Below are 18162 nucleotides of genomic sequence, written 5' to 3' on the forward strand. Positions count from 1 at the left end.
CCATACAGTTTAACATGGTTAGTGTCACATTCCAGTGGTATAGAAAACTCCCCAAAAAGTTTAATTTTATTTTTTGGTTCAATTAGTCATCCATAGATTTTAACTCGCTGCTTATTGTTACATTACAGCGGTATATACAACTTCTTAAAAAACATTCAAAATTTTTTTCTGGTTTCAGTTAGTCATCGATACAATTTAACATGATTATTATTACATTACGGTGGCATATAAAACTCCAAACAAAGTAAAAAAAATTACTGGATTCAATTAGTCATTCATACAGTTTAACGTGGTTAGTGTTACATTACGGTGGTATATAAACCTCCAAAGAAAAGTATAAAAAAAAATTCTCAATTCATTTAGTTATCCATACAGTTTAATGTAACGTGGTTTGTATTACATTATGGTGGTGTATAAAACTCCACAAAAGTCTAAAAAAAAAATTCTGGATTCAGTTAGTCATCCATACAGTTTAATGTGGTCTGTGTAACGTTACAGTGGTTTAAAATTTTCAAAAACCACTTGGCCTGCTACAGTTGACTAAATTTTGGGGTTCCAAAAATTGACTAATTTCATTCATACAATTTAACCTGCTATGTCTAATATTGCGGTGGTTTTAAAAATTTTAAAAACCACTTGGCCTGCTACAGTTTACCAATTTTTTTTGTTCATTAAAATTTTTTAGTTTCAATTAATAAAGGAAACTTGGTTTCGAGAGACCTAGCAATTAGTAAATACGTAAGGTGTGTGGTAAGGGACGGGGAAGTGGAAGTGCTGATGATGGGGCAAAAATCTGGTGACAGATTCCCTTTAAAGTCTGTTCACATAGTTGAACTCTTAGTAGAAAATAATCTGAGATCTCTCTCACAGAGTCTATAATGTAATAGGAAAGCGATCTCATGATTTTATTAATCCAGGGCCCCTTCATTCTGAAAAGGGTGCTATCCAAAAAATACAAAATAAACAACTTTTCATTTAAGTATTTTGTTCTTCATAGGTCATTTAGAGCCATCTCACTGAACAGCTTACCAGTTTATCTAGGTCTGAATTACTTATGGAATTACTCTGGTTCCGTTGGCCGCTATGAATGATTACATTTTGTAATTGTTTTTGTGTCACCAATTAATTTGCGCCAATTTCCTTGTATTCTTGAAGAAAGTTTATTACAGAAAGTTTGGGGCTTTAGTGTGATATTTATGCAGTTATTGACTTTCCGACTGTCCCTTTATTCCAGGCTGGGATGGTGCTGCAGTGCGGATACTTCTGGCTTGGATTACTACTGGTGCCTGGTGCTTGTCTCATACGGGATGTAGTATGGAGAGCGTAAGTCACAACAAATTTGTATTATACAGTTTGAATTCTCTATTATTAGTATTATTATTATCAGTGCAGAGTTATTTTAATTATGCCATTACATAAAAGTATTTAAATTGAACTACTTCAGGTTATCAATAGACTTCTGCTGGCCCAATAGTTACTTTATATCTGTCTTTGGGAAAACTGAGAAATAACTAATATTGCCACGCCCTCTGGACTGCAGCTTCATACCCCTCACATCCCCTCCTCTGTATTGTTTTGATTGTACCACTCTTAAAGGGTGTTATGACAATTGAGGAGGATTCTGAACAATTTCAGAAAGTCTGCAGATTAGGAAAGATAAACTACAAGGTCCTGGCAAGTGAGAAGGATGCTACATAATCCTAAAGGGGCTGTAAGGGCAACCATATTATCTCCCGACTTAGATAGCTGTTGGTCACCTGTCCCCTAACCCCTTCCATACAAATACAATCTAAAGGTACCGTTACACTAAACGACTTACCAACGATCACGACCAGCGATACGACCTGGCCGTGATCGTTGGTAAGTCGTTGTGTGGTCGCTGGGGAGCTGTCACACAGACAGCTCTCTCCTGCGACCAACGATCAGGGGAAAGACTTCGGCATCATTGAAACTGTCTTCAACGATGCCGAAGTCCCCGGGTAACCAGGGTAAACATCGGGTTACTAAGCGCAGGGCCGCGCTTAGTAACCCGATATTTACCCTGGTTACCATTGTAAAAGTAAAAAAAAAAAAAAAAAACACTACATACTCACATTCCGATGTCTGTCACGTCCCCCGGCGTCAGCTTCCCTGCACTGTGTCAGCGCCGGCCGGCCGTATAGCAGAGCACAGCGGTGACGTCACTGCTTATGTCTCCTGTTCTATATAGCCTGTTTTTTCTGCCCTCCCCGAGATACTTTCTCTCCTCTCCATGCTGTGAAGATCTGTGTCCAACCCCCTCCCTCCTGCTATCTCTAACACATAGAGAAGGTGTAAGGAAAGCAGTTAGAACCAGAAGCAAAAGTTGTAACAGATTTTTTTTTTTTTATGCTATTGAGAAAGTTGCTTACTTTTGCATTAAGGAAGCAAATAAACAAAAATAAATTCTGTGTGAATGTCTGTATTGTCTTTAGTTAGATTTTTGGGAAGTCCCATAACTCTCATTACATTGAATCCTCCTACACATCTCAAATAAAGGGGAAGTAATTTTGCTTTAGCCTTAATTTAGATGATGATTGCCATTCAGTGTTCAGATTATTCAGGTGGAAATGTCACTATCATTGCAGGTTCCATGAGTAGACTGATTTTGAAGCATTAAAACAAATAGTAAAATAGTAAAACATTTTAATTGAAAGTGCATACCATTTGATGGTACAGCCACGTATTTGCTAATTTATCTGAACCCAGCAGTAAGTGACTGTTCCTACAGACAGATGCTCCCAGGCGCAGCTAAGAAGTCCGCACAACTGTCAGCCCATTAAACTGTGCAGATGCAAGGAGACAATGGAGGGGCACATCTGTTCCTACAAATCTGCCTACTCCACAGTCTGTCTGATCAGTGAAGAACAATCTCTCTGCTCCTTGTAGTTACTGATCAGAAATCGTATGTAGAGAGGCAAAACCGTATTACTGTGACGATTATTTCCACCAGAACTCTGTGTCCGCAGGTTAATTGTGTTAATCGACATACGTCACGTGTATGGAACGAGGCCGCTCCGACTAGACGGGCTCTGGCCGGGAGGACGCTAACGTACCTGCCAGTCCTGGCTCAGAAACCGGTGAATCCTCGCAGTGCACAGTGCGTATGCTGGGGGGATTCATTAGTCTGCGGTCACATGTAGTGACTGCAGACTTATCAATCTAGTTGGTAAAAGACTATATAACTCACCAGAAGCAACAAAAGATGAATAGTAGATAAGATATATCTATGTCAAAAATATCAATCTTTATTGAGTATATCTTACAACAAATAATATCATATAACAAAATTATGTGAGACACACAGGAGACAGAGACAAAAGGACTAAAAACAGCAAGGCTGCATAAGGAAAGTATCACCCCTGTGAGTCCTTGTGATGGTATCCACAAGGAACCTCAGTGTATGAAGCCACATATCTATAACAAGGGCCTATATATGACCATTGATCAGATAAGATTTAGTCAATATTAGAAGACAAGTAACCTGCCATATAGTGTAGAATATCTTATAGAAGTGCTGCCAAGCACCTCGACGCGCGTTTTGCACGATAGGCTTTGTCTTCGTCATATATAGGCTCTTATTCTTGGTGTTTTTAGTCCTTTTGTCTCTGTCTCCTGTGTGTCTCACATAATTTTGTTATGTGATATTATTTATTGTAAGATATACTCAATAAAGATTGATATTTTTGACATACAATATTTTTTTACATACAATTATTATCAGGTATATCATGGTTAATGACTATATTACTATAGGTTTAAATGTGTGCATATCTATTGATGTTTTAGAAGCCACAATTTTATTTGGAAGAAAAATGTAAAGGTTTTGTTATCAATTTAGTTGGGTTGGCAAAATTAAACATTTCATTTCATCATTTTTGATAGAATCCCCTGGAGCAACATGAGTTTACTTATTATTCCTTTATTGCCCTAGATGTCTATACTATGTTCAGACTAATCCCAGGCTGCTGATCACCACCGCTGATACTAGTCCTTATACTTAGGGGTCAATTTACCAAGACTGGCGATTTTCTCACCGGTCTTGATGATGGAGCTTGTTGGATGGGACACTCCTGATTGAATGAGGCCTCTTAATGAATCAGGTGAGGCACATAGTGGCATGTGCCGCTTTGGGCGCCTCGCCACGAATGTTACTCCAGCCCCTGCTGGAGTAAAATTTTTAGCATAGCGAACACTGAATTTGATGAGCCCCCGTCCCGTCCCATCCCAACTCTGCCAACTTTGTTGGTGCTGGAACCAGAATGGCGTGAAAACACCATTTTTTATTTTTTTTACGCAACCTCGCATTGTCCAACACAATTGTGACTTTTCAAAACGTTTTTCGATATGAATCTGGTGAAAAAAAAAATCTCTTGTTCGTTTCTAATTTCCCTGTTGGCCATTGTATTATTGCAAGGCCTATAGAAGACAGCTGGAGTCCCTCTAAGACGAAATCTAATATAACCATTGTCAAACCGGAGGAGAAATTGTATTAATTTTATTAATATATTAACCACAAATAAACATTGTGCAGTAAACTGTCCATATGACATTGTGAAAGAAACATTCTACATGTGCAAAACATTACATATTTACACATCTGCAAGAAATATCCAATAAGAGAAACAATGGAACAGAATTTGGCGTGAAAACGAAACACCCATGGACCCTACAGCTGAGGCGTATAAATGTGACTTATCATAGCTTAGTCTAGCGCTGTCAGAATAAATGCCCTTTTAAGCAAAGTTTCCATAACACTTCCCAACTAATTGATGTAACAAGCTTACTCAAGCCATTAGACAACAAAGCCGATTGTGATGGATTTGTTCAGTATCTTCTCAGGCTTGGTAGGAAGTTCTCCACAAATCACCAGTTGCACCCAGCAGGATTAGGAGGTTGTCAGGGTAATAATAACATAACTGAGCCTGGGTGACCCCAAACACTTCTGCTACCACTGCCTGTTAGTATGTGCACTGCTGTAATCCACGGGAGAATAAACACACCGCATAGTGGGGGGTACACACAACATTAGCAGGAAGATTTTACCACCATTTACAAACCTGGGATTTTATGTAAAGAACATAAGTTTGTTCTGTTCTCAATTTATGGACATTTGTTCCTTGATAATTTGCAACAATATTTCAACCTTTTTTTCTAAAATATTTCATTTCTTAGGGTACATTCACACTAAGCTTTTTTTCAGCGTTTTTTTTTTTCTGCAGGAAAGAAGCTGCAGAAAAAAAGCATGTTTTCCTTGTTTTTTTTCTTATGTTTTTTTTTGGCTTTTTTGTGCATTTTTTGGAACGGTATTGGCAGCGCTAGATTTGTCTCTTGTAAATGCTGATAAAGTTTAGTGTTGAAAAAAATCCTATTCTATAGAATGAGGTTTTGGCAAAAAAAAAAAACACCGCACAACCTGTGTTTTTGGTGCATTTTTAGTGCGTTTTTTTCACCACCCATTCAAGTCAATAGGTGAAAAACTCTGAAAAAAACGCTGAAAGAAGCGACATGCTCTATGCCCAAAAAAACATGCGAAGCACAAAATAGTGATGACAAGAAAAAAAAAAAAGCTGTGTGCATGAGATTTCTGAAATATCTTGAGCTTTACTGGTACTGTAAAACACAGCTGAAAATTAGCATAAAAAAGCAGCAAAAACGCCTAGTGTGAACTTAGCCTAAAAACGTTGTAGTGTAATTTTTTTAACTCTTTTTTTTGCCCCAAAGTTTTTTTTTTGTTTTGTTTTGTTTGGTTTTTTTTTTTTTTTTGGGGGGGGTGGGTCCATTGCAATGAAATTCCCCAGATATCAATCCCATTGACAACCTGTGGTCAAGTTTCAAAAAGCGGGAGGACAAACAAAAAACACAGATATTGTGATAAAGCCCAAGCCCTGATCAGACAAGAATGGGCTGTCATAGGTTTGGAGTTGGGCCGGAAGTTGATATCCAACTGCTAGGGTGAATTGCAAAAGACTTGAAAAATATGGGACAACACTGTGAATATTGAGTCTTTGTACACTTGATGTATTTTCCCCAAAAAAGTTTGAGGTCTAAGGGGGAACGTTTTTCCTTATGGAGATTGTCAATCCAGTGTAAGAAGACTTAGTCCATGCAATGCTCATCTGCAGACAGGCTTTGAACTCTCGAGAAGGAGAAACATTCCCCCTTAAACACTGTCGGAAGAGGTCTCTCACCCAGCCAATTCAGACCTCTTGCTTTGCACTAATGAGGGGCAAACACCCGAAACACATGTCTGCAAATGAAGTGTCTGGTTTGGCTTTTTTTTCTAAGTCATGTGGAAAGACTCATGAAAGGGTCAATGGTCAACAGTTCATAACACGTGAGCATAGAAAAAAGCAAAAACTGGTAAACCTAGGCCCTTGTATACATAAATATCCACAGGGGTACCAGTATCCTTTAAGCCATAGAGTAGGTGAAAACATGTGACCCAATGTGCGTGTCACAAGGAATACTACATATGTGTAGTGTGATCCTACATTATGCGCTTCCCCCTGTCTTTCTGCTAATTTGTCCTCTGTAGGTTAACAAGCTGAGGGGATGGATGGAGGGGAAGAACGCAGGCTGCAGATTCAGAGTACCATTCATTTCTTTGTATAAAGAAACAATAGGCTGTTTAGACTGCTGTGCCCAGCTCCTAGAGGAAATACAGGGTAGTAGGCACTCTACGCACTGAGATGTATGGCAGAGCACCAAGGGAGTATGTGCTGATGTAGGGCGAAGAGGTGGGAACTTCCATCTCAGGTGAACGCCGGTCAGGAAGTGCATCATAGCTGGGGAGCGCGTTACCGCAGGGTGTGTTGTAAACAGCCTTGTAGTTATCAGGGAGCGCAGAAGACCGGAAACGCGGGATTTGCTGTATTGGCGGTGCATGTGATGTCTACCGGTGGGCCAACTATAGTAGACATTTGGCATTTTCTTGTGGGACATATATAATTAAACTTTGGGCCAGATTTTTCCTGCGGGCCTGAGTTTGACATCTATCCTCTAAACTGATGGGGGTCCAACCACTGAGGTTCAGACCGATTTGGAATGGTAGTCTTCTGTCCGCCTTTTGATTAACATGGCGTTCAAATACAGTTTATTTTATTCTTTATGAGACAGCCATAGATAGCCAGGTGATTTCTAGGATACCTCTTCCCTGTAGGTCCTCTTAATGCCTTAAATTTAAGGTCCCTTAAGTCCATATCTCCAAAGCTGAATTAAAGGAATTGTCAAGTAGAAACAAATTATTTCTAATTCATAGGACTAGTGATATATTAATCCAGCATCTAGACCCGTTCCCATTGGGCCACTTTTATCCCTGTTAAAATAGAGTAACAGTGCACATGCTCAACCGATGCTCTTTTCATCCTCTATGCGGCTGCCAATCACTGCATTTGGCTCTTACCATCAGCCCCATAGGGAATTAATGTAGTGGTGGTCAGGTATGTGCCCGACCGCTCCATTCTAACCGGGATAAAAGTGCCCCATTGGGGATAAAAATTCCTAATTCTGCCAGTGGGTGCAGTCGGACCCCCACCGTTCAATAAGATATCAAATATCCTATTGATAGGTGATAACTTGTTTTCACCAGACAGCTCCTCTAAGTGTCTGCCTGCTTTATATATGTATTACATCGGGGAAATAAATAATGATAATGGACAAGCAGATGTGTAACGGCTTGGATTCTCTTTTTCCACATTTTGTCATGTTCTACCCTCTACTTTATCATCTTTCCTGTTTGCATCCAAATAATTGACGTGTGTTAAATATAGTCATAAATATAGTCATATTCTCCCTGTTTCTTACACTATTGTTACTGTCATATTTTTGTAATGTCTTCCTTATGTTGGTTTTGTACCCCCTCGCAGTGCACAGAGACATTGTTGATCTAGTAGTACTTTTCTGGCATTCCATAACTATCTACCATGTAGCCTGCTGAGCTTATTTTAGGACACCCTGGTGGATGGTGATTGTTCTATTATCTGATTAGCTTTTTTTTGTGATTTGACATCCCTGGCGCCTGTCTGAATAAATAAATCTGGGGCATGCTCCACTTCAATTCATATGTTCTGACATAACGGAGAGCGTTGGAAGGCACAATTACACCTCCTGCTTCTGGCGCTGCTCCTGTAGAATTTCTCACCGTCAATAATTGAAGGGAATGTCATTCCCTGTAGATGGGATCCTTGTTTGTGAAGTGATGCTCTCAGTGCTGAGCGTCTCAATTATTTTATTTCTGCCTTTCCTTGCGTCTCGACTTTTCAGTTGAGAATATGTTTTTGGTTACAGCATTTTGTGCGACGTTGAGATTTTGTCATTTCAATGAGAAATCTAAAAACTTTACTTTAAAAGTGTATAATTGTGGCGAACTTCTGAGCTCTTGACTTGGGTCAACGCTGGGTCAGAAGATTTGGACCTCCATGATATTAAGATGACCTATGTCTTCTCAGATGATGATCATTTGGTCTGGGTACCATAATAAAAAAAACACCACTTTATACAGTTCATACTCACAAATATCCAGTATTATGAGCTGAAAAGTACAGTCCAGAGGAATAGTATGAGCTAAATGCAGCTGTCACCCAATAAAATTAAAATGTTGCAGAAGTGGGAAAACAGCCATACACATTAGAGTAACATCAGACAAACCTGCAGATTTCAGCAGGACTGACCAACCATCTAATATACAGGGCAGTTGTCACGTGGGGTGAGGAAAGGACTAAGTGCACAACAACAGGAAGAGGGTGGGGAAGCCCAAACGCTAGGGAAGAGGGAATTGGAGACCCCTAGGTAGAACTGGCAACTCCCTGACTCCCCTAAAGTCCCTAAATAGGTTCCGCACCTATTGCCGAGCACTAGCCTAAACCCTGACTGCCCCCCAGCAATAGACACAATATAGGGGGGGCATGGTGAGCACTAGTCAGCCCCAACTACAACTAAAGACAACACGGATAAACAAACAAGGGCATACACTTAGCTTGAGAAGACTCAATAAAGATCATGCCAACAATTATCCAAGAGAACTCCAAGAAGACACTAGTCGACTACTAGCATTCCAAGCCTGAAGAGGGGAAATAGAGCTATCAATAACGCCTTTCTGAAGAGACTAAAGGTATATAAACATCCAGCAAAGGTGTGTAAATTAACAGCAGAAGGTGGAGGTCACTTCTAGGTCTAAAAGGGAGAAGGATATCACTATACAAGAGAGGTAAAAAGATCAAGGTGGTGCTTGCAGGGCCAAGCGCAATGACCTTTCACTGCCGGATACAGAACGACTGTCACACCTATGACAGCAGTTCCCGAATTTTCCCCAACAACAGAAGATCAGAAAAATTAGGCTTTAGGATTTAATAAGCCCCATCTTTTCATTCTCAATAGAGATATCTGTGTCTGACAGGAGCATACTACTTTTTCCCCACTGATAGCACATCCATACAAACTGAGCATGCTTGTATGTTGAGAGGTCGTGATAGATACCTGTCGACGTATTTGACTAAGATGGACAGCCAGCTGAACATTTCATTTAGACTGTCTGATTATAGCCCATAAATCAGCAAAAATCAACCATATAAACAATTGATAAAATGATTGTTCCTTCCCAATATATCATGATTGTTGCTGGTAGTGCGGCGCCCCAGGGTCCTGGTTGTCGCAGTGGTATTGCTTTCCTCTCGGGGAGAGTGATGCTACGTTTGGAGGCAAAGAAGGATAACTGCATCCAGGTATCACAAACATGCAACACATTTCACACTCCAGACCACCAGGGGGAGCTCCTGGTATATAATATATGGTATATATAACTGGTGGTCTGTAGGGAAAGTTAGTCAGTTCCAGACCAGAGTCTGAGGAGGATGGAAGGTTAAAGGAGCTGTGCATGCCCTCAGAGCTGCAGCTCCCAGAAAGAGACATTGAAAGGCAGAACTGTATTGCAGCGAGCGTGAAGGAAGTCCAAGCAAAGGAGAGGATACCAGAAGGGGACCATCCCCGCTCAAGCTGTGTCCTTCTGAGGCACAAAATCCCGGTAGCCACAACACCGAGGGAGTAAGGACCTCTACGCCTTATTTCAGAGACCGGCAGGACAGCTAATTGCAGGTTACCTGTCCGCACTTACACCCAGGAGGCATGGTGACACCCACAGAGCCGGGATATCAAAGAGACCCTATAAACAGGCTCAAGTCACCAGTCATTCGGGTATTGTCCTATCCTATATGGGGGACAGAGAGAGCATCTGTGAGACCCTTATGTGAAGCCATAGGCAGTAAGGGACTACACCACCGGAGCGCAAGGGAAGGCTACTGATTTCCACCTGGACAAGGGAACTCTGGATTTGCCTCCAAACTGGCCAGACTCTGCCTGCCTTGCGATCTGGTTCCCTGGACTGTGGATGCTGAAGTCTTCAGTAAAGGTAAAGAGACTGCAGCCTTGTGTCCTCATTCTTCACCGCGCCATTCACCATAGTACCATCTACACACCATCTACACACCGGGAAACCCTGGGGACACACTTCACCTGTGGGAAAGTATACCATCTAGCTGCCATAACATCACCCCAGCGAACCCCTTAACCTCTTTCTGACCTCGGCCGGGATAGTACGTCTGAGGTCAGATACCGCGCTTTGATGCAGGGCTCCGGCGGTGAGCCCGCATCAAAGCCGGGGCATGTCAGCTGTTTTGAACAGCTGACATGTGCCCGCAATAGCGGCGGGTGAAATCGTGATTCACTAGTTAAATGCCTCTGTCAAACGCTGACAGCGGCATTTAACCGGTGCTTCTGGCCGGGCGGCCGGAAATTAGCGCATCGCTGACCCCCGTCACATGATCGGGGGTCAGCGATGCTTCTGTATAGTAACCATAGAGGTCCTTGAGACCTCTATGATTACTGATCCCGGCTAGCTGTGAGCGCCACCCTGTGGTCGGCTCTCATAGCACACCTGCATTTCTGCTGCATAGCAGCGATCTGATGATCGCTGCTATGTAGCACAGGCGATCGAGTTGTGCCAGCTTCTAGCCTTCTATGGAGGCTATTGAAGCATGGCAAAAGTAAAAAAAAAAAAGTAACAAAAAATGTGAAAAAAATAAAAAAAAATAAAAGTTTAAATCACCCCCCTTTCGCCGCATTCAAAGTAAATCAATAAAAAAAAAAATCAAACCTACACATATTTGGTATCGCCAGATTTAGAATCGCGCGATCTATCAATAAAAAAAGCATTAACCTGATCGCTAAACAGCGTAGCGAGAAAAAAATTCAAAACACCAGAATTACGTTTTTTTTGGTCGCCGCGACATTGCATTAAAATGCAATAACGAGCGATCAAAAGAACGTATCTGCACCGAAATAGTATCATTAAAAACGCCAGCTTGGCACGCAAAAAATAAGCTCTCAGCCGACCCAAAACATTAAAAATGGAGACGCTACAGGTATCGGAAAATGCAGCAATTTTTTTTTTTTTTTTTTAGCAAAGTTTGGAATTTTTTTCACCACTTAGATAAAAGAGAACCTAGACATGTTTGGTGTCTATGAACTCGTAATGACCTGGAGAATCATAATGGCAGGTCAGTTTTAGCATTTAGTGAAGCTAGCAAAAAAGCCAATCAAAAAACAAGTGTGGGACTGCACTTTTTTTGCAATTTCACCGCACTTGGAATTTTTTCCCCATTTTCCTGTTTTCTAGTACACGACATGCTAAAACCAATGATGTCATTCAAAAGTACAACTTGTTTCGCAAAAAATAAGCCCTCACATGGCCATATAGATGGAAAAATAAAAAAGTTATGGCTCTGGGAAGGAGGGGAGCAAAAAACGAACACGGAAAAACGGAAAATCCCGGGGTCATGAAGGGGTTAAAGCAGCGTCGGTCACCCTGACCAAATACCACAGGTAGCGTCACGAACATTCCCCTTAAAGACCTTTCCCTTTTACATGGACGTCCCAGGGCCACGGACTGGATCAGCCACCGTGACATCCCCCTGTGAACCGAAGGACTCTGTACCGAGTACCCCACTGGCCTTGGGGGGCGATCCAGTAGCACATCTCATATTTACACTGGGCAATGGGCTGATGACAACGATGATTGGAATGCTGACATACATTAACCAGTCAGATAACAAATAAGCTTTATTCGTTCATCGTTCTTGTGAATTCTTCCCCACAGTTTTAAGCGTGCCCTAAAAACTCATTTGTTCAGACTGGCCTACCGCCTCAATGCATTAACCTAACGATCCCTGTGTGGCCTATTTATAATAAAAAAAAAAAAAAAAAAAGGTTCCTCGCATCATGTTCTCATACACTTTATGCAGTATTAGCCCTCTGTGTCTGTACTGCTACATACTTAGGCAGTTAACTGGTTCATGCAGCTTTACATGAACACCTGAGCCTTACACTATAGCTGGTCCGAATAACGAAAGCAATTGTTACCATCCACCTCGTGTCTCCCCTTTTCCTCATAGTCTGTAAGTTTGCGAGCAGGGCCCTCACTCCTCCTGGTATCTGTTTTGAACTGTATTTCTGTTATGCTGTAATGTCTATTGTCTGTACAAGTCCCCTCTATAATTTGTAAAGCGCTGCGGAATATGTTGGCGCTATATAAATAAAAATTATTATTATATTATTATTATTATTCTTGTTCACCGACTATCACAGCATACTTTAAAGGAGTTGTCCGAGAGTACAACACCAGGCCACCCAGCCAATCAGCTGTTCCTGATGCTGGCGGCAGAAGGATCTGCTCACATCCTGAGCCACGTCCTGAGCACACCTGGCCACCACCAGTATTGGGAACAGCTGATTGGCGGGGTACCATGTGTCGCACCCTCACCAATTTAATATTGATTATCCTAAGGATATGCCATCAATATAAAAATCCCAGACAACCCTTTAACAGTGATTCAAAGCTTGTCATAAAAAGGCAACTGCTGGCTGACTCTCCCTACCCCCTACTACAGATTATTCAGGTTTGATTTAGAGGGGAGAGGCCTATTTACCAGAGCAACAAAGGATTGGACAGGTTAAAATCCATCATGAGTGATCCTACTATTCCCTGGCATCATTGAACAATAAAGAGGCCTCAAGCCCCCAATATTAGACTAATGTCGGTCCAAACCCACCAATAATGATGGGTTCGACCGACACGCTAATGTGCATGGGAGCCCCGGACAATTTGTTGGCAGAAATATTGATCCAGCATGTCTGATTTCAGACTGATGATCATATTGTCCCATCATAGAGAACATGGGAGTGCTCAGCTGAATGGGCCGTCCTGCATATGGGAGAGCCTGAAGAGATGGATGCTAGTCGCGTGATTGGCCTAAACCATAATTTAACTGGCAGCCATTTTATGTATGGTTTGTTTTACCCTTATTAGTTGGTCTCAGGGCTAGACAGAGGGTGCAGAATTAACAGTTACACACAGGGTCTAAATGATCTTAAAGCCATCTCTGCTCATGAGAAGAAAAAGGTTATTTTAGGTGGGACCTTGTTAAAGATTTTTCATTGGGACTTATGATCTTTAGTTTATACCTCTAGTTGACCAATCCTGCCAAAATGAAGGGAGAATGTTTTATTATTAGTCAGATATTTTTATATTGTGCCCATGAAGGTTTGGATCTCTGATTCTTCTGTTCCTGGCCTTCACACACAGAGGTGCAGGACTTCTCAGATAATATCCATAACATTTCTCATTGGTTGTTTGCTTTATATTTGCAGAGTCAAGCACAGCTGTAATAAAACACTGTTAGAACAAGTCCAGGAGATCGAGACCAGGTCCAGGGAGATGAGCAAAGCAGCACTTCGTGACTCCAACGGAAAAAGGTAAAATCCCTGTATTTCCATCCTTTCTATTTTTACTTTTTGTACATTAGCAGCATGCAGTAAAGTGATCCACAAAGGAGGCCGGTCACTGAGTTTGTACTTAAATAATTGACGGCAATGGTTAACGCACAGCAAGTTTGCCTACTTACTTTATCCTGGACATTCCCTGTGCAAGTGAGTAATCCCATTATTTGCACGAATTATGGAAGTACATTTATACGAGTAATCATTGAAGAAAGCGTCCAATCACAGCCTAGTTTACCGTTTAATATGGTGTGCCCTGGGTTATTTCATATGAATGGCTAGAAATTTCCCTAAAATTTCTGGGGGTCATTGTGGTTCACATGCCGCTCTGTTCAACCTGGAGGATAAGTTGAGAGCTTCTATCCCTTGGTGTCAGCGATCATGGAGGACCCAGAACCCTTCCAATTAACACTACTACACAGGAGCTAGTGCAAAACATAACAAAATAAGTAAACTTGCAATTTTTGCACTGTCTCCTGGGATTATTTTAGACTTTCAAGAAGTGTTTTCAGCAGTTTTATTATCATCAGAGACATGATTGCAATGACAGGTCAGGGGCTGACATATTATTTGTGGTGCAATCTGTGCACTGGCAGGCAGGCACAAGAGGTAAGCAGGTGGAATTTTGCATTCTAAGCAATTATTGCACTGCAAAGGGCCCATATACTGTTCTTGCACAGTGGCAGTGTCCACCAGTGTGACACGAAACACCTGTCTAAACAGCTGATAGCGCAGAATCCACTGATCACAATCGATCATGTCACATCTGACCCTGCTCCTTCCCTTCACAATGACCTTTGCACACACTCATTAGATGTAGTACACAAGATGGGGTCGGGGTCTGATCGTTGTGGTTAATGTATATGTACAATTCATGTAAAGCCAGGAAGTCTAAGGATATGGGCACACGTTGCGGATTCCATTGCAGATTATCTGCAGATTTTGTGCGGATTTCACCTGCATTTTTACACCTGCGGGTTCCTATTGTGGAATAGGTGTAAAATGCTGCGGAATCTACACAAAGAATTGACATGCTACGGAAAATAAACCGCGTAATTTTCCGCAGCATGTGCACTGCAGATTTGGTTTTCCATAGGTTTACATGGTACTGTACAACGCATGGAAAAGTGCTGCGGATCCGCAGGGCCAAATCCGCTGCCAAATTTGCAACGTGTGCACATACCCTAAAAAAGTCCCAGTGCACAGTGTGAAAATTGCAACATTTCTATTTTTTATTTTTGATAAAGAATATAATATTGGGGAAAAAAACATTGCTAAAATATATACAGTCATGGCCAAAAGTATTAACACTAATACTCAGTTTCTTCCTGAAAATGATTGCAATCACAAATTCTTTGGTATTATTATCTTCATTTAATTTGTCTTGACTCTTAAATGAAAAAAACACAAAAGAGAATGAAGCAAAAAGCAAAACATTGATCATTTCACACAAAACTCCAAAAATGGGCCAGACAAAAGTATTGGCACCCTCAGCCTAATACTTGGTTGCACAACCTTTAGCCAAAATAACTGCGACCAACCGCTTCCGGTAACCATCAATGAGTTACTTACAATGCTCTGCTGGAATTTTAGACCATTCTTCTTTGGCAAACTGCTCCAGGTCCCTGATATTTGAAGGGTGCCTTCTCCAAACTGCCATTTTTAGATCTCTCCACAGGTGTTCTATGGGATTCAGGTCTGGACTCATTGCTGGCCACCTTAGAAGTCTCCAGTGCTTTCTTTCAAACCATTTTCTAGTGCTTTTTGAAGTGTGTTTTGGGTCATTGTCCTGCTGGAAGACCCATGACCTCTGAGGGAGACCCAGCTTTCTCACACTGGGCCCTACATTATGCTGCAAAATTTGTTGGTAGTCTTCAGACTTCATAATGCCATGCACACGGTCAAGCAGTCCAGTGCCAGAGGCAGCAAAGCAACCCCAAAACATCAGGGAACCTCTGCCATGTTTGACTGTAGGGACCGTGTTCTTTTCTTTGAATGCCTCTTTTTTTCTCCTGTAAACTCTATGTTGATGCCTTTGCCCAAAAAGCTCTACTTTTGTCTCATCTGACCAGAGAACATTCTTCCAAAACTTTTTAGGCTTTTTCAGGTTAGTTTTGGCAAACTCCAGCCTGGCTTTTTTATGTCTCGGGGTAAGAAGTGGGGTCTTCCTGGGTCTTCTACCATACAGTCCCTTTTCATTCAGACGCCGACAGATAGTACGGGTTGACACTGTTGTATCCTCGGACTGCAGGGCAGCTTGAACTTGTTTGGATGTTAGTCTAGGTTCTTTATCCAACATCCGCACAATCTTGCGTTGAAATCTCTTGTCAATTTTTCTTTTCCGTCCACATCTAGGGAGGTTAGCCACAGTGCCATGGGCTTTAAACTTCTTGATGACACTGCGCACGGTAGACACAGGAACATTCAGGTCTTTGGAGATGGACTTGTACCCTTGAGATTGCTCATGCTTCCTCACAATTTGGTTTCTCAAGTCCTCAGACAGTTCTTTGGTCTTCTTTCTTTTATCCATGCTCAATGTGGTACAGACAAGGACACAGGACAGCGGTTGAGTCAACTTTAATCCATGTCAACTGGCTGCAAGTGTGATTTAGCTATTGCCAACACCTGTTAGGTGCCACAGGTAAGTTACAGGTGCTGTTAATTACACAAATTAGGGAAGCATCACATGATTTTTTGAACGGTGCCAATACTTTTGTCCACCCCTTTTTTTATGTTTGGTGTGGAATTATATCCAATTTGGCTTTAGGAAAATTCTTTTTGTGTTTTTTTTCATTTAAGACAAATTAAATGAAGATAATAATGCCAAAGAATTTGTGATTGCACTCATTTTCAGGAAGAAACTGAGTATTATCTGACAGAATTGCAGGGGTGTTGATACTTTTGGCCATGACTGTATTTTATAAAATCTATTTAACACAAATGCATGACTTAAACAAGAGGCCATTTTCTGATGACGCATTCTTTTTAGAAGTTTAGAAGCAATAGATAAAACGATGTTCAGTATGGACCCAATATGGAATTAGCTACTAGGGGCAATCAATCCATAAACAAACTACAAGTGAATTCCCCCAGACAGCAAAGGTTCAGCTCCTTGTAATGACATGATGTTTGGAGCCCACACTTCCATGAGTTCAGGAGCGGATCACTTGCCTGCACTCCTATCCTTGCACTGGATGAACCTCTGCGGTTGTGTATCATTGAGCCATATTATGTCTGGCCTCTGTACGAATAACCCAAATTATCATGTTCAATGTTTTTCTGTTAGATTTTTTTCTTTCAGTTGTATTCTCAACGCAGACTTTCATTTATGTTCCCTCATGCAGATTACCTTCACAAGGCATGCATATATATGATGTAAGCAGCCCACCACCTCTGTTCTGTTTCCCACCAACAACCCCTTCCTAATTACTGCCAGATTTCACTGGGTGGTCCCACTGTGATCTAGATAATGGTGGAGTGCTTAAATATTGCAGAGTTTGCAGTGTGTGCCATGGTGTGGCCTCCTGAGTGCTCTCTTTCATCTCTTCTGCTTGCATCTTGGCCCTTTCACACCTTCCTCAATTGTGCATGTCTCCGGGGAGGGTCTTCTCAGGCTTCAGTAGATGGGTAGTGAAGTGGGGTTTTGGCTCTAAAGCTTGTTTGTGTTTCCAATCGGCACCCCCCACTGTTCTCATGGAGTGTGTTTATCTGTGCAATAGCCGCCATGCTGCCCAGCCAAGTACCTCCTGCCACTCACTGGTCGCTTTCTCAGAAATGTTTTAGTAACCAGAATCTTCTTGTTTCAGTTTTAGGAGAACCTTCCCTGCAGGGACAGTTATTTCCATGTCCGCTTCTAACTCAGGCCACGTTTGCACATTCAGTATTTGGAGAGGTTTTTTTTACCTCAGTATTTCTAAGCCAAATACCTGTCACTCCTCCTGGTTTTGGCTTACAAATTCTGAGGTAAAAAACGCACCAAATACTGATAATGTGAACGTGGCCTAAAGGTACCTTCACACTCAGCAACTTTACAACGAGAACGACAACGATCCGTGAAGTTGCAGCGTCCTGGTTAACGATCTCGTTGTGTTTGACACGCAGCAGCGATCTGGATCCCGCTGTGATATCGCTGGTTAGAGCTAGAAGTCCAGAACTTTATTTCGTCGTCAGGTCGGCGTGTATCGTCTTGTTTGACAGCAAAAGCAACGATGCCTGCAATGTTTTACATGGAGCTAACAACCAGCTACAACGATAAGTGAGTCGCCGTTACGTCACTGGATCGCTCCTGCATCGTTCTGGAGCTGCTGTGTTTGA

The 18162-nt window shown here is 41.7% G+C and overlaps 1 protein-coding gene across 3 annotated transcripts in view; it reads left to right on the plus strand.

Annotated features, from left to right (window-relative positions):
- ATP8A2 (ATPase phospholipid transporting 8A2) overlaps window positions 1-18162 on the plus strand; it is a 1056467-nt gene that overhangs the window by 993714 nt on the left and 44591 nt on the right. For all 3 annotated transcript variants that reach the window (XM_069759054.1, XM_069759055.1, XM_069759056.1), the window contains 2 exons: window positions 1235-1323; window positions 13720-13824. In XM_069759054.1, the coding sequence (XP_069615155.1) occupies window positions 1235-1323; window positions 13720-13824 (194 nt within the window). The remainder of the gene's footprint in view (window positions 1-1234; window positions 1324-13719; window positions 13825-18162) is intronic.

Source organism: Ranitomeya imitator, chromosome 3 (genome assembly GCF_032444005.1).
Source record: "Ranitomeya imitator isolate aRanImi1 chromosome 3, aRanImi1.pri, whole genome shotgun sequence".
In the NCBI taxonomy this organism is placed as follows: domain Eukaryota; kingdom Metazoa; phylum Chordata; class Amphibia; order Anura; family Dendrobatidae; genus Ranitomeya; species Ranitomeya imitator.